The sequence below is a fragment of the Callorhinchus milii genome, unplaced genomic scaffold (genome assembly GCF_018977255.1).
Source record: "Callorhinchus milii isolate IMCB2004 unplaced genomic scaffold, IMCB_Cmil_1.0 Scaffold12, whole genome shotgun sequence".
NCBI lineage: Eukaryota > Metazoa > Chordata > Chondrichthyes > Chimaeriformes > Callorhinchidae > Callorhinchus > Callorhinchus milii.
This window is the reverse complement of record NW_024704753.1, coordinates 1,592,651-1,613,950: the sequence shown is the minus strand read 5'-3', so window position 1 is coordinate 1,613,950 and position 21,300 is coordinate 1,592,651. Positions and strand designations below refer to the sequence as shown.

At 39.9% G+C, this 21,300-nt stretch overlaps 1 protein-coding gene across 10 annotated transcripts in view; it reads left to right on the top strand.

Annotated features, from left to right (window-relative positions):
- The window catches only part of LOC103185038 (serine/threonine-protein kinase WNK2), a 57,268-nt gene that overhangs the window by 23,710 nt on the left and 12,258 nt on the right, over positions 1-21,300 (top strand). For 6 of the 10 annotated variants that reach the window (XM_007903357.2, XM_042339469.1, XM_042339468.1 and 3 more), the window contains exons 7-22: positions 216-489; positions 1,038-1,237; positions 6,475-6,597; positions 6,731-6,769; positions 7,643-7,816; positions 11,188-11,514; positions 12,149-12,201; positions 12,857-13,022; positions 13,304-13,420; positions 13,561-13,731; positions 14,357-14,387; positions 15,437-15,547; positions 16,339-17,564; positions 19,176-19,269; positions 19,535-19,629; positions 20,051-20,682. In XM_007903357.2, coding sequence (XP_007901548.2) covers positions 216-489; positions 1,038-1,237; positions 6,475-6,597; positions 6,731-6,769; positions 7,643-7,816; positions 11,188-11,514; positions 12,149-12,201; positions 12,857-13,022; positions 13,304-13,420; positions 13,561-13,731; positions 14,357-14,387; positions 15,437-15,547; positions 16,339-17,564; positions 19,176-19,269; positions 19,535-19,629; positions 20,051-20,682 — 3,833 coding nt within the window. The remainder of the gene's footprint in view (positions 1-215; positions 490-1,037; positions 1,238-6,474; positions 6,598-6,730; positions 6,770-7,642; positions 7,817-11,187; positions 11,515-12,148; positions 12,202-12,856; positions 13,023-13,303; positions 13,421-13,560; positions 13,732-14,356; positions 14,388-15,436; positions 15,548-16,338; positions 17,565-19,175; positions 19,270-19,534; positions 19,630-20,050; positions 20,683-21,300) is intronic. The other 4 variants (XM_042339463.1, XM_042339464.1, XM_042339466.1 and 1 more) reach the window with 4 other exon arrangements.

Sequence of the window (21,300 nt, the reverse complement as noted above, 5' to 3'; positions counted from 1 at the left end):
ACAATAATTTTATCAATTTACAAATTACATTACAAATTACTGTACAGGATTGAAATAGGCCAATTTGGCCCAACTTGGTTCAATATAAATAAATTGTAACTAGTTGGTGCCAGTGTTCCTATGTCACATGAGCATTCACCCCATCCAATTCTCTCTCCCCCTCCTCCCATTCTCCTCTGTTCATTCGAATGAATGTTGTAACACTTTGGTTGCAGATCGATTCAGGCTTTTTTCAGGAATGTGATTCCAAAACGGTTGCAAAATCGATACGGGACCGGGTTGCTTTAATTAAGTGGCGGAGGGAAAGAACGCAGCAGGCCAATGAGATTGAAGCTCAGCGAGAAATGGAGGACTTAGAAAAACAGAAGATTTCCGCACAGCAGCTTGGTGGTCCTCAGCCAAGCCAGCCCGTACCCTCGGAACCTGAAGAGCCTGAAGTTGACCAACATGTACATCCAAGCATGCACATTAGTGCCACTTCCGTTACATGCAAGTATAGCTATTTCTTCTCCCCACTGGCTTGGGGTCAGACTCCACCACTGTCAAGCGTACTGGGATGCTATCCCACGTGAAGGGCAATCTGTATAAATGCAAGTTGTTGTTTGTAATATTGAGGAATGTAATTCAGTTGTGTCAAAATGTATTGGAGGTTGTTAACTTTACCACTCTCCAATTCCGATTGCATTTCAGACAAAGAATACATTGGATCATATAACCAGATTCCATAAAATGCCTAGAGGCATAGGACTTTCTTTACATGAATTGGCCAGGTCCATTGGGCAAAAAAATTTCTCAATCAGCTGCTTAGACTAACATTGTTGTTGGGATCAGGCAGATGGCTTTTTCTAATTCTGTAAATTCCTGTGATCCCATTTCAATGCTTTTCAAATCATCAGAGGAAGATGATTTGAGACCATCTGAGAAAACGGTTCCTTATTTTGTCTTGCACTTAAGCCTATCTGGTTGCTAATGTGGCTAATAAATTTAGTTAGAAGTGTAAATGAATGTTAATTATTTATCTACCGTTTCTTTTATAGCTGACAGCACACTCGATAGTGGACTGGGGTCGGCACTTTACTCCGACTCTCAAGGCAGCCAGCAGAGTGCTGTGTACTCGTCCATTCATGAGCCAATGCCCCTTGGAATACACCAGATCTATAGCCCACCACAGAGTGAGATTCAAACGCCTTCCATCAGCTCCCATCATCTGTTGGGTCTCTACCAGCAGCCACCCACAGTAAGAGTTTTGTTTTTAATATGCTACTTTATTTTCCTGCAGAAATGACTGTCTTTGCACTACGGTGTAAGTTCTGATGAGGCTACAAGGTTTCAGCCAGTTATGAGTTTGGAGCAAGTAAGCTAACCGTTAAAAAAAACGACAATATAATTCAATTCCATGTTCAGTTAGCTGTTCATTAGTTGTTTTGCTAAACAAATATTTCTCTACGGTTCTTAGTTCCGTGCACGCTCCCACTTTGTTTTTTACAACAGACTAGATTGCACAACCTTTATCATCTTGCCTTGTGACAATTTGGGGAAAAAGGGAGTGGACTTGAAGGATGTCACTGCACAGTGGCTGACCTTCAATGTTGGCCAATCTGGGCTTTTCTGAGGTTGTGGATTTCACATGTATCCATGGCCATGAGATGTCCATTCATCTTTGTGAAAGCCAAGAAGATTAAAAACAACTTGCATTTCTATGGTCTCTTCATGCGGGGTAGCGTCCCGGAGCACTTAAAAAGATATCAGCACTTGTCAGGAGGTCCCTCCAAAATAATTGGACTGCATCAGGAATACTTTTTTTTAATATATTAAAAAAAGATTACAGGTAAGGCAATTACAGACATTATATTCTGAGTGTTCCCTTTAATGGGATCTATCTGCACAAATTTCCAGGTAATCAGTGTGGTCCCTGGCCATTTGCACAAAAGCATTTGATTAAACCCTCATTGGGCATGTTAGTTCAACACATTTCACTGTGAAAGATGGGCATCAAACCAAGTAGATCTAATTCTGTAGGTCCATCAATTTTTGTGCCCTGAATTTGTCACCGCATGCTCACTATCGGGTTCTAATAATGAGAACAAAGGAAGCTAAAAATACTTCCAACAAACTTGGGATATCTTACATTTGAAGTTAGCTAAACAGATTGTGCACAGCAATTTCCTGAGGCATTCCTGTTTCTGGTACTGCCTTCTCGAGTCTTTGTCACTTCTGGTATTCCACCAGTGCCACTTATGTAAATTGGAAAAAACAGCTATTTACTTCCAGATTGCTCTGCAGCATTTTTTGCTATCTATTCAGCATTCCATCCTCAGCCTCCTCTGGCATCCTGTGTGTGTGTGTGAGAGAGATATCCTCACATCCTCATGCAGTCTGTCTGATGTCATAAAGAATTCCCAGAAGCAATTAGTGTCCCGATAGTCTGATTGCAAAGTTTGACGATAAAAGCATGTTTGCAAATGTCTTGGAAACTTTATTGTTAAACTCTACTGGAGCTGAAGAAAGAGTGTGCCACCTTAAATTTCTTATGCTCCTTTGATATGTGTTTTTAATAATCTTGTTGCATAATTTAGATGTTACCATGTGACATTGAAGACACAAGTTTAAAATTAGAAAGGTGAGTCAAGAGTTGTGGGTAGGAGGGTGGTGACCAGTGTTGATGTTGCACAATGGAGTGGTAGGATGTGGGTTTCCCAGCTGATTCCCTAAATGGTGGGTTCTTGTTCTCAGTTGGCATTCAGAGGAAGAGCTAAGTAGAGGTTAAGATGCGCTCTTAAATTAGATGGAAGTAAAAATGGAGAACTTGTCATTGCCGTCCATACTTGTGCATCTTTTAATGGTCAGGTTACGATTGAATTGGCAGGACCCTAGGATCAGATAGTCTCTGTTGAAAATGGCACACCTCAAGTGTCAGCTTGGCTTTGCAGATCAATTGATCGTTCACATGTGGCTTTTAGGAGGACCTTGTTGGGACAGATGGCTACTGTATATTCTGTGAAGCGCTTTGGGACGTCTAGAAGACGTGAAAAGCGCTATATCAAATGCAAGGATTATTATTATTACTGTATTTGCCTAGGTAAAACAGCACTAAACTTACCAGCAATTAGTGTGAAATGCTTTGCAATAAGGTGTTATTAAAATAAGTTATTTCTTGCAAAACATGTAAAGAAAAGTTGCTGCTTTAATTTTGAATGAATTTATGAGCAATTTCCATTTAAAACTGATTTTAATTATTCTGGAATTCTCCATGTAGATCACGAAAAAACCTTTTTCAAATCCATTTTAACACTGTTTAATGAGGACTCTTTAAAATTGATTCCAAAAATGTATTGTAACAAAAGATGGTTAAGATGACCTGTGGTTGTGTCTTGTGGGAATAAAGCTCCCATGGCGGAGGTAGTAACATTTTAATAAGCCTGAGTAAAAGGTGGTTAGAGAAACTGAAGATGGAGACAGAGTAGCAGGGGAAAAAGTCAGCAACAGGAAAAAATATATTAACTATGCAAGGATAATCCTAGGGATGAGGATATATAGCTTTGAAATGTAGGGGTAGGTTTCCCTGGAACAGAGAAGGTTAATCTAAGATTGTAAAGTTGGACATTTAGGTCCATAAATCAGGATTATTACTGGAAGCCTTGAGGATGAATTAGAAGGGCTGCAAAAACATTGAATGGTTTGCCACAAGGAGCTGGTTGAGATCATAATTATTTAAAAGGAAATTAAATAAACACCAGGAGAGAAACTTCGAACGGAGGAGAGAAGTAGGGAATTTGCACTAAAGAATTTGGCTTCAGTGGAGTAACTGGCTCCCTCACAGCTCAATAGACCAAATAGGCCTGTGCTGTCTGAAGTGACACATTCTGCAATAATTTATTTTATCTAAATCTCAGTTGAGGACCTGCTTCCAAGATGGTCAGTCCAATATTTTGACTATATCCCCTTGGTTCACCTGAATTTAATTAGTGTTCGATTTATTTGAATGTCAATCATTGCATTGTTGGTGGTGGTTCTAGTAATGCTTATGTAAAGAGCAAGCTATGATGGATAATTTGCATGGTGAATTGTTTATCTTTAATACTGATGCAGTCGAACAGTGTTCTCCTTCAATTGTCGGGAATACATATTGTTAGATGTTCCCCATCTTCAGGCAGTTGAGAGACTGGTTTCTTTTTCACCATGTCCTAACTCTGTACTTCAGGCTTTCTTGACCCAAAGACGAGGAAGTACCTCTTTAATCGAAGCTCCGAAGTACCAGAGCATTCACCCGTTATTTAGAAGCTTGAACCAAAGTCCTTTGTGTTCAGTGCATGATGCGATTGGGCAGGAAGGACCGCATAAATCAAGTCCACATTTATCGCAGAGATCTTCCAGTGAATGTCCACAGATGCCAAGTGAAAAGTGCTGTCCTGGCTATTTTTCTCCTCTCAGCAATTTTGAGGCTTCATTTGTGAATAAGTGCACGCCATTAAACTCCGAAAATTCCTGCTACACTCGGCGGCACAGTGAATCCATAATCGCTCAGGACACTGTGAAAGACAATGAGCACATGAGCTTTATACATGAGCAGCAAGGCAAGAGCTTTTCTTACGGATCAGATGAAACCAACCTCAATAAACTAGGTCATTTAACACACAGCACCCTTTATCGTAGGTCAGCTCCCAATCAGCTATTTTCTCCTCCACTTCAAGTGACCGATTCCACACTACCTTTATGTTGCTGTCATCCAGTTAGTTTTATTCCTCGTTTTATCTCTAACCCATCTGCCAAAAGGTTAGTTTCTTGCTGTCTTCCACCAACTGCCCGTTCCTATGGCGACCTTTCAGACCTCTCTTTGTTGCACAAGTCTCTGCATCAGATAATAAACCAGAAGACCAGCTGCACCCTCCTGAAAAATGTAAAGGTGGCAGAACGTGGACAGCACTGGTCCACTGGCCCTCGGGGAGAGACACTTGTTTGTGGGGCTCCACAATTGTTTGATGAAGGGAACAGTAGGAAACATTCCTGGAACCAATCACAAAGAGAAAATGGTGAGCAATTGCTTCCAACCTCACACAGCAGCGTGGATGGTCCAACGGCTAAAATCTACAGTGACGCGGTAGGTTTGAACAAGTCTTCCTAGCTCTTCTTCCGGACCAAAAAAACTCAATGTGCTGCCCTTCCAGTAGCGATGTCGTGGCTGCATGAGAGAACATGATTTTTAAAATCATTCTTCTAGTTGAAAGATGCCCCTCTCTTACCGTGAAGCTTTTCCCTGTTCTGAATTCCTCACTTGGAAATAACAGTCATGTTCATTTTGAAGATCCTGCTGTTGACCCTTGGACTGTTCCATTTGTTTAAACTCTAGCTATAGCATATCAAATGTTCCTTGCTTCATCCCGTCAATTTCTATAATAAAGGAAACCATTTTAGTTGCTGCGAATGCACCATGGATTTGTTTCACACAAACATCCACTGATTATTGGGGACACCTGGGAAGGAAATTGACTAAAAAAAGTCAAGAATGCTCATATTATAAAGGCAATTATTAACTTTAAACTGCATGAAATCCCCTTCCTGAATGGAACTGAACTTTCCCAATTTTGTAACCTTATGTTAAATGTATTGCTCTGTTTAATGTTCTTCTTTTCTAAAGAATACTTGATTCAAATGTTTTAGTATGACTTTTGATAGTTTTCGGCATTTCACATTACTTTGTTTACTTGCATTAACGCAGATCAATCCTTCAAGAAAGTTATTAGCTGCTTATTTTCTCCAGTATCTTCACCATCTTAAATGTTAATCTGTCCGATAATTTCAGAGCAGTGGAAATGAGAACTACTCTTCATTTTTCTTCCAGTCTATTGATCTGCAATGTAATTTATAAAGCAGTAATGCTTTATGTAATTTGTTATAAACCATGATTTCTTCAGCAAGATGCTTCATGAGTGAGGATGGTGCTGTATTTCAAATGCTCCCAACAGTTAGCCTTGGTGTACCCATGGTCCAAGCCCTTTGTAGGTTTGTAGAGAATTTTTATCCATTGGTATGAATTCTGGAATGGGTGGCTAGTTGTGTATAAAGGTTTGATTGGAGGCTACTTTGCATGGTGAGTGAAAATGGTGTGTCAATCGACATAACCTAGCCCTTTCAGGCCCTAGTCGATAGTATGACTATTTTGTTGCCAAATTTAAGGCTTTGTTGCATTAGATTATTTAGTGGACAAGGCAGTTTTAGTGCAGTAATCTTGATTTTACAGGATAGTGGCGCTCAATCTATTGGAACGCTAGCAAACTTTGGGAAAGGATCAATTTCCTCCTGTTCTAGGCTGGGATTTCTCATTTGATGTTGAGGATTCAATATCTCAATGCACCTAATCTAGCCTTGGAAAGCCCAGCATATTTCCAACATATTTCTACTATTCAAAGCATTCTAAAGCAAGACAAAATACTGTAGAGTGAATTGAAGAAATGTCGCTTTGTTTTTTCTCAACAGCCCAATCCAATGGTACATGTCTCATGTTCTGTGGTGCCCCAGCAAGTCCATGAACTTGGGTCTCAGCAACATTACCAGCAGCCTGTGCCCCTTGCTGCAGTGCAAATAGTACAACCACAGCAGGTGAGCACCACTATGTGTTTTTACCCAACTTTGTCAGTATGTAACCTTGTTCTTCCCCTTTTGAGTGAAGTGTACTTGGTGTGCGATCCCTTCCACTTTCCTGACTTTATCTGTGTGTTTTCCTTTCTCCTAGTTGGATCCTTATTTCTGCGCTACAACATTCCATTTTCAGGTAGACGTTGAGTACAATTGCAGTTTCTTGTTTTGGTTCATGCTCTACGTGCAGTTGGCATGATTGCACTCTTAAAGTATTGAAAACTTTCCTTGCATCGTGACTGGGAGTGACTTTAAATATATGAACTTCTAGTCGTGTTTTGCGTAGCATTTCAATTCAGGAAACCTTTTCATTAACTTGTCTAACAGCAATATCTTTCTAGGGATTACCAAATTCTGCTCTCTCAGCTCCCAGTTTCCATTTCTCACTTGAATTATCCCATCGTAGATTGAGCTGGTCTCGTCTGTGATACAGCCACTGTCTTCAGTGTCTAGTGGTTTCATAACTTTGTTTTAGCCAATAAACATTTTATTCAATAAAAAAATCACGTCTCGGACTTCTGAAATAGGCAGTGGGAGCTGGAAGATGAGCACTAAGGTAAGGATGTGACTTAAAATGTTTAAAATAAGATGTAGTAAAATAGGACAGAAAGTTGATGGGGCAAAAGGACCCCAGGAAAACACAGGTAAAGTACAATTTTTTTATTGTGATTGGCATTTACTTTAGGATTAAATTAACCATTATAAAGGTCCATGCTAATGGAGAAACTCACTTACTGTAACTTTGTGTGTTGAGGCAGAAAACCAATGAGCAAACTGATTGAAATATCTGTCGACTCACTGGCAGTCTAAGGGTTAAAGAGGATTTTATTATTGTGTACTCCACGCCAACTGGAAATTAAATATTGGTCATGATACTCTATTGGTAATACATGCACTTTATAGGTGAAATTATCTGGGGGGGTAAAGGTAAGTCAGCTTGTATGAGGAGAGGAGGCTGGATGTGGCTTTAAAGCCGTACATGATGATTATTATTGTTTGGCTGTCTTAGCAGCCACTACCTGCAGGTCAGCCTCTTGTCCAGTCTGCTGTCCATCCATTGCCGCAGTATCCGGTTCAACAGCCACAGGTGCCAGCACAGCCATCCCAACCTCTCCTAGACCTCAAACCATTACAGATCTCTGCTGTACCACATCAGCAGTTCAACCAAGCAACACCCACTCAGGTAGGAAAAGCGTCTTGATTGACTGTTTTGCTGTTATCAGACACATGAGAGATTAGGAGGCCGTATCTTTGATATGATTCAGATTTTTTTTTAACCACGGTGACTTGAAAACTATTGTGACATGATTCCATTTCGCTATAGATTTGACAAGTAATTCATGGATTGTGACCTTGATTTTAATTTTGCAATAACCTCTTTTTAAATAATTTAGTTGACTTGGATTGCCATCAAGTCCTGATTAAGGACTTACCATGGCTTTACTAGATTTGGAGCAAAGGGAGGTGGAGGAAACCTTGTTAAGATTCATAAAAGGCATGTCTGCTTTTATTGCTTCAGAAATTTTACTCAGTTGCTGAACTGAAGTTATTTGGACTAGATTTCTTGGATTCAATGAAACTCCTTGGCAATTTTACCAGAATTGATTTGAGATGCATTATCCCTTCCTATCTGGGACATGTGATGTAAGCAGGCTATAAACTGGGAATGGCACCCAACCAAATCGTTTTCTACTACTTTGTAGTTTATTACTGTGAGGCATGTTCCAAATGAAATGGATTTGGTCTTCACAATTGCAAACAGGTAGTGAGTTGGTTGTGCTAATGTGTTGGAGAAATTGCTTTTGACAAACTGTTCTTGAGTCTCAACTGATCTGGGCAGTGGGTGCATTGCTTTGCCTTCTCTGTCTGCAGGAATTAAGTCGTCAAATCTCTGTGGGATTGCATGGCATCATGTATTAATACATTGTCCTTTCATTTCTGTCACCTGGGATGGACTCCCTGCCTGCAGCCTTGTATAAAAATCCTAAACAAAATGTAGTTAAGTTATCTCAATCCAGGTCCCTGTGGGTTCATGGTATGAACTGCATATAAATAGGCAATGTTATGTGGCAATACTATACATTTGGCTGGTGTAGAAAATAAAAATGACATTGATCCCTTGAGGGTTAAGGTCTGTTATTGGAATAGGGTGGTGAGCAATTCACTCTTAAATGTAGTTCTACTTAATCTGGAAGTCTAAGGTGATCCTATTGACAAAAATAATGAGTTATGTCCTCAGGCGAGGACTGACTTGAAGAGCTTCACCAAAACATGAAAAAACATGAAAGTTGCTAAAAACTCAAATGTACAATGCATCTCTGCCTTTTTTAAAAAAAAAATGCCTGTAAGTTAAAGTAAATGATTTTCCTTTTGTAAAGAAAACTGCAAATTGAACATGAAATGTCATGTTTCAAAAATCGTATCAAAGACAAACAGTGTATTTGTCAAATCTCTCTTATTGGAACACATTGATCCAGTATATATAATATGCTAGAGAATTCTAAGAATGGAAGCAGTTACTTGCCAAATTGTTTAGTGACATGATTGCTTATCGTTCAATCTTTTTCTGTGCCTGATTCGTTCATTCCCTGACTCCCCATCAACATGGGGCTCACATGAATGCAGTATGGGTTGAACATGGGACCTCTCTACAATGTGTGCTTCAGCAGCACATAATGTGGTCCATTTATCTGTTCAGCCATCAGGGAGTATTTATTCTGTGAAACAAACATTTGTGGTATTTGCGACCCAAGGAAATCTAACTAATAAGCATTGTGTGTGGATTACCAAGAAGCTACACAATGTTTACTGACTCCTACTCTTATCAGCTATTGGGGTTGTGAATCACAGTGAGATGATATTGAACACTAGACCAAAAAAAAAGCATTAACAAAGTTAGACTCTAGTAATTTTAGCGCCGATCACTTAAGTTTTGATTTTATCGAATACCGTCTCCAGGAGTTGTTGGATACAATGGTAATTGAATGCTCTGCACAAAGTGAGCTTCAATCCAACTTAATGCATTTATTTTAAAACAAGTACATTGTGCTCAATATAATCTTGCAAATTACACGAATGCTGGCTATTTTCCAGATGGTCAGACATCCTTCGATAGCAAATACTATCTCTAAATGTTTTGTTACACAGTACAGAAATGACTGGGTTGCCTGATAGCTTGGTGGATAAATGTATCTTATGGTGTGGAACTGAACTATACAGACCAGAAAGGCTCCATATTCAAACCTCGTGCATAATTAAGTAACCCATGTCAACATTTCTGTCTCAGTTTGTCTCTGCTTAATATGCATTTGCTTTCATTGAGGCGAGTTTCAGTATCCAGGCCATTTAATCCAGATTTTCAATTATCAGTATTGTTTTAAATGTATCCAATCTAGTAATCGTACCTCGGCCTTATAAAAGATTTATTGTAGGAATGGTTATCTGATATTCAATTCAAAAAACAACTTGGGTATTGTGAACTCGAATTAAAATTTATGCGTCAGGTTTTTACATTTGCTTTGGTGCTCAGAATCCAAATTTAGATATGAAAACTGAACTCTAATTTCCAGCGCATTCCAAACAACAAACGCCTATGATGCCTTCAATTACTTTCTTGGGTGGAGGGCGACTATTATGTAAATCTCTCCTGTCTGAACATTCTTTTATGTTTGTTCAGTCCAATTCTGTGCATTTTGCTTCATACTGAGTTTTGGGCGGCAAGGCTGAAATTCTGATTAACAGTAATACACAGCAACTGAATTAACATGTAGATATGGTCATTAAAGCCATGATTGCTGGAGCCTGAACTGCCTGTTTTCAAACCAGACTCTTGATGTGGGTCTCTCTGCCTCCAGAGGCAGCAATACTGCCTTGTTTTATTTGTGTTGCTGCCACCAAATGTAGAACTGCTGTGTTTGCCTTCAAGCTAACTACAGCAAAGAAATACTTAAACTTGGTTACTTTTGCTTTCATAAAAATAAACTTTACATGTTTGTTTGCCTCGATGCTTATCGTACATTCTCTCATTTTATTTGAAACAGCAATTTGGTCTTGTGTTTTGAACCCACAGGCATTTGCTTTGCTTATTTTCAATTTATTTTTTTCATCCTCAATATGATTGGAACAACAGCCACATTTGTTGAAACGTGTAAAAGTTTAGTTTAAAATTCTGCCTTACAAAAAGTGTGCACTGAGGTAAGATGAGGCCTTTTTAATGTGGAAGTTGGGACAAACATTTTGGGTCATAAAAATGAAATTGCAAAAGGAAATAATTGCAGAAGAATAAAGTAGAATTAGTTGGATTCCATTCTAAGGTGGTTGGAAGGACTATGTAATAATCCTTACATTTGATACAGCACCTTATTACGTTAAGACGTCTCAAAGCGCTTCACAGAATATACTGTAAAGTGAATTGACTGTATTTTGTGGCTGCAAAATGGATATATTTTTAGAATGAGTGGATTGTCTCAAGTTCTAAATATTTCCGATGGAATGCATCTGTATCAGGTTAAGTAATGATGGAATGTGTTAACCAAAATAAACACTTTTTTACAGATGATTATGCCACAGATTCCTTTTCAATATTCGGCTGAAATGGGAATCCCACCTCAAGCACACCAGATACCCATCATGCCAGCCCAGCCCCAAGTTTTGTCCCAGCCTCAAATCTTGTCGCCTCCTCTGCAAATCCAGGTCGAGACGACTCCAGTAGCTGGTACCTTCTATGTCGAACGAGGTATTCAAGTACAGCCCAGTTGTCTCCCACCTCTAGCTCAACAGCCCCAACTCGGACAGGACAATATTCCCCCTTCACTGAGCCAACACAGCAGAATTACTCCTCCAGTTATCCCCGGAACTACTGATGTTTGTCAAGATGTATATGTAAGTTTTTATGCTGCTGGAATGGATTTTAAAAGCCTGTAGTTCACAATTGGCACATTGTTTTCTCTTAACCAGAATTGTGAGTCCTGGGTGGTATATATAGCTGTTACTTCCTTCCCACCATCCCTATAGCTTCTCTAAGTATGAGGGGAGATGAGCAAACCTATTGATGGGATCTCTTTGAATCTTCATAAATCTGCTTGCCCAGTGGATAAGAGTGGAAATATTTTCACTCTTCAGATTTCCCACCTTCGCTATGGTGAAGGATGGTGTTGATGCTTGTTCTTCCCAATAGAAAGTTACTATCGTGGCGAGGTTGGCAAATCATTTGGGAACACCAGAGCAAATCTACCACTTGGGCACTTGTTATTAAGGTGGGGACTTCATGGGGCAAACGTGCAATATACAGATGTGCCAACATTTCTTATGTTTAATCAACTATGATCTGCATTCAAGGGAGGAACTGAGTAGTTAAACAATTGTTTCTCCTTTGATCTCTGGGTCCTGACTTTGATTTAAACCAGGTGGACATGAACATTGTTTTAAAATTATTTTTATTTTTTTTAAAAATTGAAAACATGAGAGGATTTTTTTTCTCGGTTGTAACTTAAACAGCTATTGTTTGTACAAACAGGACCATCATCATCAGCAAGATAAACTGTCTGCACCTTGTACTTATGGTGATGGGTAAGTCATATTGTGGTAATGTCCTTCTGTTGTCCTTCATTCATTCAGGATGCTTAAGAAGAATCCCATCGATTCTGCATTTTGAAGGAAATGCAGAAATAACGCACAATAGCAGAACACTATTGTCATGGCTTTTCTTCCCACCTCCAGTAGACCATGTATATAGCTTGCATATATGAGCGTAATTGCTGGCAGCTCTATTCCAGCATTGGATGTTAGTGAGTGCAAGTTGCAGCCTTAAGCTAGGCATCCATTAAAGCTATATTGCTAAATAAATTGGATATTCTGTCCCAGCAAGATACTTTCTAGTCCTAATGCAATCCATCGCCTCATTGTCCATCCTTTATAATGTTGGCATCAAGCCTTCTTGAGTAAATAATTTTAGAAAGCTTCTTGAATTTGAACAGAGGGAAAAGGACAAAGTGACACAGATAAAACGCGGATTACATTAGGTCCAGAATGAAATGTAAAAGAGCCTGGAAATTGGGAAGATTTGTTTCCCGGATGATGTGTTGATATTTGATGTCATCTGAGGATGAATTGAGAATTTCTTGGCGTTCAAAATGAACAAGACAATGTAGCATAATTGATTTGTGGTGCAGATGGACCTAAGGTGACCCTGACTCTGGTTTTGTGAATCTTTCCCTGCAATCAGAGTGTATTCTGACGCTGCTTCAGGCAAGGAGATGAGTGATGGATACGAAGGCATTCACAGCAGTGGGAAACAGGAGAGCCGAAGTTCAAAAAAGCACCACAGGAGGTCAACTCGCACCCGCTCTCGTCAAGAGAAGACCAGCAAACCTAAGCTGACTATTCTTAATGTAAGTGTGAAAATAATTGTGCAAGAAAGCATTACTTGACAACTTAATAAAAAAAAGTGGTCGCTTACCCTATGATTGTGGGACGCTGCTGTGTGCAATTGACTGCTTTTGCCTGTGGCGCTTTCATCCACAAGCTAGTCAATTCACTTTACAAAGTATTTTGTGACGCGCTTTGAGTTGTCTCAAAGACGTGATAAGGTGCTATATCAAATGCAAGGATTATTATTATTGTTAATTGATCAATTCAGTGAATTAATTCTAAGTGTCTACGTTTCCTGCAGGTGTCCAATATTGGAGATAAAATGGTGGAATGTCAGCTAGAAACACACAATCACAAAATGGTCACCTTCAAGTTTGATTTGGACGGAGATGCTCCTGATGAAATAGCATGCTACATGGTAAGCTTTAAAATCCTATGTGAGGTGAGGCCCACCTATCGAATTGAAAGAACAATCTACTGAAATTGTACATGTGGCCAGCAACTGGCTGATTTCTCATTTCCCTTGCTGTGGACTAAATGGAAATTAATTTTGAACAGGTGGAGAATGATTTCATCCTGGAAACTGAGAAGGAGATCTTTATCGAACAAATGAAGGATATAATTGACAAAGCAGAGGATATGCTTAGTGAATATACAGAGGGAGAAAGAGCCTCTGAACAGGGTATAAACCTTCAACAAGCTGTTGTCAGGTCGAATGCTGAACGTGAGGTATGGAACACTTTTTCTCATGCTGTACATTTTGATTTATATTGCATTGAGCCAGGCAGTTTCGCTACCCATTAGTTTTCCCTTAGCTCTTTCTCATACTATTACATGAAGCATATTGCAGTTTAATTCAGCAATTGAGAATCATTTCATGATGATTCAGAGCTGCAATGTAAAGCACAATTTGGATATTTTTTAGATTAGTCAAAGGTTCAATGGGCAATTTCAAACAAACTTGTATTGTGAGTTATTAATCATTCTGGCAAGCTTACTTGGATTTCCTATTGATTTGGTTTTGCATCGTGACTATTTTATCATAAGAAGTGTGAAAATAATAACTTCTTTTGTCTCTTTCACCAACCACCAAATATTTCAGAATATATTCAGAAAATGTTATTAACCTGTCAACTTTTATTAGTACGAATTATTAGTGCACTGGCTTTGATATTGTTTGGGTTTTCTTTGTGTGGAAATTGGTTTGACTTGAAAGATGAGTTGCCTTGAGTACAAATAACTTTGTAATTAGATTATAAATTATAACCGTAGTCTATTTATAGTATATTTACCTGTCCTGTCTCCTTTGTGTGTGTCCCTTCTCTTGTTTTTCCTCCCTGTCCCACTTCTGCAGGTTCAAGCTTTTCAGCAGTGCCAACAGAATGGTAAGCACGGTACTTTACCTCTTGTGCTAATGAACCAAATGCATGTCTTTGTTCACTTGGAGTGCTTTACGATGTTGCAGGTATGCTGTTTAAAATGTGACTGGCCCACTAAAAGGTTTAAATTGTAGAAAGGTGAAGTCAAATATGAGCCAGTCCTGCTTGGATCTTATCCCAGGCAATTAGTGGTGGTAATGATGGCCATAAAGTCTTGGATTGTAAGGAATATACCCTCCTGATTGATTGATTAGGTGGGGAGGATGATAAATAGTGGAAAGTGGGGGAGAAAAAGGAGTTGCAGAAAAACTTTAATTGCATTGTAGAAATAATCCCACACCCTTCATACCTCGCACACTGGGTTGAGATGTTCAATACGACGGATCTTCAAATCTATTCATTGCTTCTGTTGCTAACATGTGTATGTCCCCAGCCTCTACTGTGGCACAAAATGTGAGATAGAAATTGCCAGCATCTAAAACCCTCTAATCAACATTATTTTGCTTGTCCACAAAATAGTCAATCCAGTATATTGTTACAGTATATCCTGTGAAACGCTTTGAGATGTCTCAATGACACGATAAGGCGTGATAATGACCTCAACCATCCTATAAAGTCTTATTTGACGAGCATAAAAATGATGCCTAATAAAATCCTTACATTTGATACGTAGTGCCTTTCTCATAGTGAGGACATCTCTTAAGCAATTCACAGGATTCACCGTAAATTGTAATGAATTTTTGTAGGTGAACAAGGCAAACATTTACACACCACAATGTCCTACAAACTGACATTTAATCTCATTAGTTGAAGTGTGATTTTGTTCAATATTCTCTCCCCTAAGTGTAATGGGAAAGGTGAAGCATTTGGGAGCCTGACAATGCCATGTTTGCTACAAGGATTTAAGTCTAGAATCCTGCATGCATCTCCCAACAACACACTTCAATTCTGGTCCTTGACTCCGACTAAAGTAAAGTAATTTGATTGAAGTTGCTTTGTGCTGATGATAAAATGCCTTAAACTCTAACTCACTGTTTGTTCTTCATTGTCATTAGTATTGCATACTGGCCGAAGGTGGTTTATCATATGTCCAGTCGTGGAAAATCTGGCAACGAAGATGTCGGCAGAAGTTGCTTCAATTTTACCACAGTCGGCTCCTGTTGTGGGTATGAAATAATTATTCCTCCTACCCTGGAGATTATACACTTGCAATTGAAGTGGAAAAAACAATTTTTACTGCTTTTATTTGGTATGGAAAGGAAACAAAATAAATGATGGCTGTTTGCAGTAAAATGTGAGATAGAATTTGCCAGCGTCTAAAACCCTCTAATTAATGGAACAATATGTGAGGTTTTTTTTGGCTTATATACAGCTGTTCAAAGAAATTCTAGCTCCCCTGAGAGCTGAGTTAGTGGATCTAGTGTGTAACTGAGTTGTTTAGACTCTGAAGTGAAATAAAAACAGCAAATGTTAGAAGTTCAGCACTTCAAAAAAGCAACTGAAAGAAGTGCCACTTTTACTTTCCACTTTCAGATGTTGTTTGGCTGCATCTCCTAATAAACCTATAATAATTCCAATCTTCATGGTTTTTCTTTTTAAATCTCCATGAGAAGATCATGGGATCCATCTCCATTCTGTTCTGAGTTAGCTGATCACATTCGAGAGAGTCATGGGTACTTGTGCGTGGGAGGGGGGAGGAAAGAGAAGGACAGGAAAAGGATTCTCTCAACTCATGGTTATCTTACAAAAGGCTGATGAGAAAGCTGCAGAAACTGGATGGTATCTGAAACCACACCAGCAGCATCAACACATTTTGGGAGAAAGGAAACTGAAATCCAGACTCAAATGTGAAATGGGTGAAAAAAGTGTCTTCCTTGTGGCGCTTCGAACTATAATATTCCCAAGGTTATCACTAATGCAAAGTTTTTTACTTTCACTTTTATACCCTGTGTTTCAGAAGGAGAAAATGGAACTGATGAACAGCAAGTAGACTCTGTGGCTGTACAGGTCTCGTCTGCTACAGTTAAAACTCATGATGGTCCCTCTGGCAACAATGCTGTCCCTCCACAATTGGCCAGACTGCCTTCTGTAGGGTCACCAGCAGATTTTGCCGCTCCCCCATCAATGCTCCCTGGTCTAGCCACTCATGCTCAAATAGAAGACGAGAGTGGTTGTCGAGGGCAACCGAACATTCAGCAAGTTCAAGACGGATCAAATGTTTCTGTTCAAAGTCCGCTTCCAGCGCAGGAATACACTCCAATCCTGTCTAATGCAGTCGGCCCACAGCAATCAGGACAAGAGCAAGTTGATCAGCTTTACAGCCCTCCTTTGGTTGTGGATGTGCCCTGCTCAGTTCAGCCTGCCCCTGTGCACTCAATACCTATTCAGAAAGAACTTTCATTTCCTTCTCAACCTGCCGAGCCGAGTCCAATTCACAGTGCGGTCTCGGAGCATCAGCTTGTGCTGCAAGGAACTTATGTGCCTGATGGTGCTCCGCAGCCTGTTATAATGCAACAGCCTTTTGCAAACCAGATGCAGTCCACAGTGGGCATTTCTGGGACAGTCAACAGTACAGGTGGCTCGCAGCCCCAGAGTCCCGCACAAGTCGTTCCAGGTGCGCTCCAGCAACACCCAGCACAAAGCCAGTCTCAGTCCATCACTATGACCGGTGTGCTCGGCAGCCAGCAGCAGCTTTCCCTTATGGTCGAGTCAGATGGTGAAGGTCCGCGTAAGGTCGAGTTTGTAGACAACACAATAAAGACCCTGGACGAGAAGCTGCGTACGTTATTGTACCAAGAACACACAGGCACTACTCCTGTTCATCCTGCTCCAGGGTCTTCTGATGTTGCTTGTGCAGCAGAGCTGGGTGGTACAGAATTGGTTTATTCTGATCCCCACGGTGAAGTCCTTAACGCAACACATGCCATGGCCGTTTCTGTGCAAGATGTCATGGATATAAGTTCGCCGATGGATTCAGGTTTACCAATCGCTCCACTTTCCGCCAAGGAGTCACTGTCAAGCTTGCCCATTGAGGCTGGCATTGAGGCAGAAACGTCCAGTCAGGCTGTTCTTGGCAAAGTTCTGTACCGGCAGGTGTTGACACCAATATTAGCTGTGGACAGGGACTCTATTTTGGCTTCAAAAAACATGACAACCATAGAGTGTGGATCCACTGATCTTGATGTAAGTTTTTTTTTCTTCAGTACAATGTTGTCAGCAACGACTTTGCACATCAGTTTGCTATTGAAATGCAGGAGTTCCATTTTTCTAATTTAGAATAAAAAAATTGGAAAGTAAAGGCCACTTGGTCTCCTTGTGTTAGGTGCCACATTTCTAAAGGGGCATATCCAGTGGGTATAACTTGATTATAGGTTGTGTTTAAGCTTGAAACATTGAGGAAAGTACAGTACTCGTGTTCCTGTGTCCCTTCATTCATGTCAAATGGGTTTTATTTGGGCCTGGTAAGGATGGTAATGTGAACATCAGATTTAATACACAAATATTGGGTTGTTTGGGGCTACTGGGATTTTGCAAATTTCAATTCTTTTATCCTGATTAAAAGGTTTAAAGTTCAAATTAACGCAAATAAATTAAAGATTAAAAAAAATACTTTGAGGTATAATGTTGCACAGTGCGATGTAAAGGCCCTTCAGTTGTTTAACCTCATCCTTAAATTATTTAAAAACTGTTCCTGCTTTTACCCTCCAAGGAAGATTAGTTCATTGTCAAATCATAGAATATCATCATGATGATGTAATTTTGCGATAAAAACAACCAATTCTTAATACGTTTTGACCTCATTCAGTGCCTTGTTATTTGCGATAAGTTTGAAATTTATTATTTGAATTCCTAAAAAAACCTATTTTCTCACCTTGCTGCTTGAATCCTGAATCTGGTGGTGAATGGTGGGTGCAGCTCAGGTTATTTAAGGCTGATTATTGGCCACTAGCTTATTAAAGTCGACAGTCTTGCCTTTTAGGCATCTTATGTTTTATTTTTGGAAAGTTCAATAGTCCTGTTCTAAAAGAATAGTCAAGTGCTTTTAGTGTTTGTTTTTTTAAAAACCAGAATCTAATCTATTCCTGATCTGTGTCAGTTAATAAATGTGCATGACCTCAATTTCTATTGTTAACACAATTGTGATTGCAAATTCTATTTCAGGCAAAAGTGATCACAGAATAACTCTTGTAACTTTAGTGTTCGTAACTTCAGTATTATTTCAGATTACACTTCAAATGATATAAATACGAGAGTATCCCGGCATTGAACACCAATGTGTAACTTGTGATTCTTGTGAATTTTATTTTACATAGCTTTCTGACATTAAAAAATCTGATACAACACTGAGGGTAAGAGCTGGGTTCATGCCCAGGCACTCATTAAAGTGAGCCCTATTACTTAAGGAGAAATGGTCAATTCTCTTGAAGGAAGGGAAGATCTGGGAAGCCAACTTTGCCTTTGTGTCTCTTGCCCGGTTTCAGTTCCTGGTTATATAAGCTTTGGCACCAGAGGCCTGGAAACAGACCGTTCATTCGTAACTGGGTTTGCTTCAAAACCATGGTGGGGTGGGGGAGAGGGGGGGAATGTTTATAGCATGAATAAGTAAAGATTCAGTAAAGCAGTGTGTTGAAAAAGCAAGCTTGTTGAAGTACACTTGTAGGTGTGTGCATATTCTGTTTAAAGTCAAAACGACTCGCACATCTCGCTAGCCATTGAGCTGAATTGAGTGTCATCTGTCACTGAATTGCTTATTAATTGGCATTCTATTCTGATTATAAATTTGGTTTTGTTTAGCAGAGTCAAACGTTGGGGACAAATGAGGGTTTGGATAGTTGTATTGCACCAGGGAATGGAGCACTGTCTGCAGGAACATCGATCTCTGACAAAGGTGCGTTCGCCTATACTCTTAGTTGTATTCTTTTCATTTTAAACATTTTCATGTTTGTAACACCCACCATTTGACATGTAAAGATTTACTTTGAAGAATGCTTGGATATCTCTTATGTTGTCTGTGGAGTTAATTGAATTTTTTTGTCATTTCAAGATACGATTATCAGAAGATTTCAAACGTGATTCTAAATGTTATTGACTTATAATTTTGAAAAAATTTAAAATATAACAGCTCTAACTATCCTTGTGTTGGCATTTTTCAGTCAGTGCATCGGATGCCAGTGGAGCAGGATCATCTGATAAGATATTTGTCTCGTCTGCAATGAGTCTGCGTCCTCTGGCAATAAACCGATTTCAGGTGCGTGTTGCAAAGGATTTCAAACTTTTTCTCTGAAGTTAATCTCATGGGTGTGTGATTGTTTCCGAAGCCTTGTCAGTCTTGTTCTTCCGGGATATGTTATGGTAAGTGTGAGGTGGGAGAAAACCTGGTCAGAATAATAATTCTTGCATTTGATGTAGCGCCTTATCACGTTGTCGAGACGTCTCAAAGCGCTTCACAGAATATATTGTAAAATGGATTGACTGTATCTTGTGGTTGACAAAACGGTCGTGTCGGTAGCAGACCATAAATCAACCAAATTTCATGCTGTAATACAGTCTCAAAAAGTAAGCGCTATTGCATGCAGCATGAATGGTTATACTAAACTGTGATAATGTCTGAGGCCCACTATTGAATGACCTGCTGCTGCTATGAGTGACATTTTCCTAATCTGTTTTAGGTCTTTCCAACACCTCAAGATATTGTTAAACAAATGGAGCAGTACGCAGCAAGCGAGTCCAAGCCTCGCGAAGCAGTAACAGAGACCACGTTAGTAAATGGCGAAGGAGGTGCAGGTCAGGAAACCATGACCAATAAATTACTGACCATCACAAGAATTAACACCATTGGCCGGTTTTCAGTGATCAGTACGCAAGACGAAGTGGCTTTAAAATCCTTCAACAGATACTCCGCACCTCCTGGGCTGTACCCAAGGCTTTCTCTTCCAAGCCCTGAATTCAAGCCTTTGGTAACGAGAACACAGACCTCTGTTCCTGAGGAATTTACACTTCACAGCCCACTTTCTTCTGACTCTGGTGAAGAAACATTCAGTGCAAAAACCAGAGTCATTCAGGCATCGGTTGTTTGCAATCAGGCGAGAACAGCAGAAGAGCTTTCTTTCACAAGGAAATTGAGCAGTTTATTAAAGAAAATTGATCGTGTTGATGTGCAGAGCCCTGAGTCAGGAAAAGGCCAGGATCTGGCTGCTCCGGCCATAGTTATTAATTCCCAATCTTCCTACCTGAGCAGTGACAATGATTCTGAGTTTGAGGACTCTGACATGAAGAAGGAATTGAATACTCTACGAGACAAGTGTGTTTATTCAATGTTTGGGTTCAAGCATTCTTTGATTTTCTAGTGTATTAAATGGTTTGGGGTCAAAATCAAGACCGCTAACCAAAAATATTAGGTTGTCATTATCTTTGATAAAGATAACTGCTGCAGTTATCAGAGTCTTACCTGTTCAGGTATTGAGGACACATCTGCTGCTGCCTTGTAAGGCTGCTTAGCCTCTGAGCCCCACTCTTTCTCCCCAGGATGTGGTACTCGTTTTATCAAATTTGAAAGGATTGAGTTGAACCCGATCCACTGGGTTTAAACCCAGAAACATTAGTGCTATCTGTCCACTCCCTCTGCTCCGCAGGCTTCGGCCTGCCCCACCGTCGGCGGTCAGGCCCTCAGCATTTCTATCCACCAACCTTTGGAACTCCATTCCACAGTCCCTTCGTCTTGCTTCATCCCTTGCCTTCCTTCAAGCCACGTCTCACCTCTTGGACTGCACTTCCTTGCCCTCCACCCCTCCTGATCCCATTCCCCTACTCAGGCCCAAATCTTTGACTGTCCAGCGCTTTGGACCTCCTCCCAACGTGAAAGGTGCTAATGTAAACGTCATTTGTTGTTGCTAAGTTGGATATTCAATTAGCAACATAC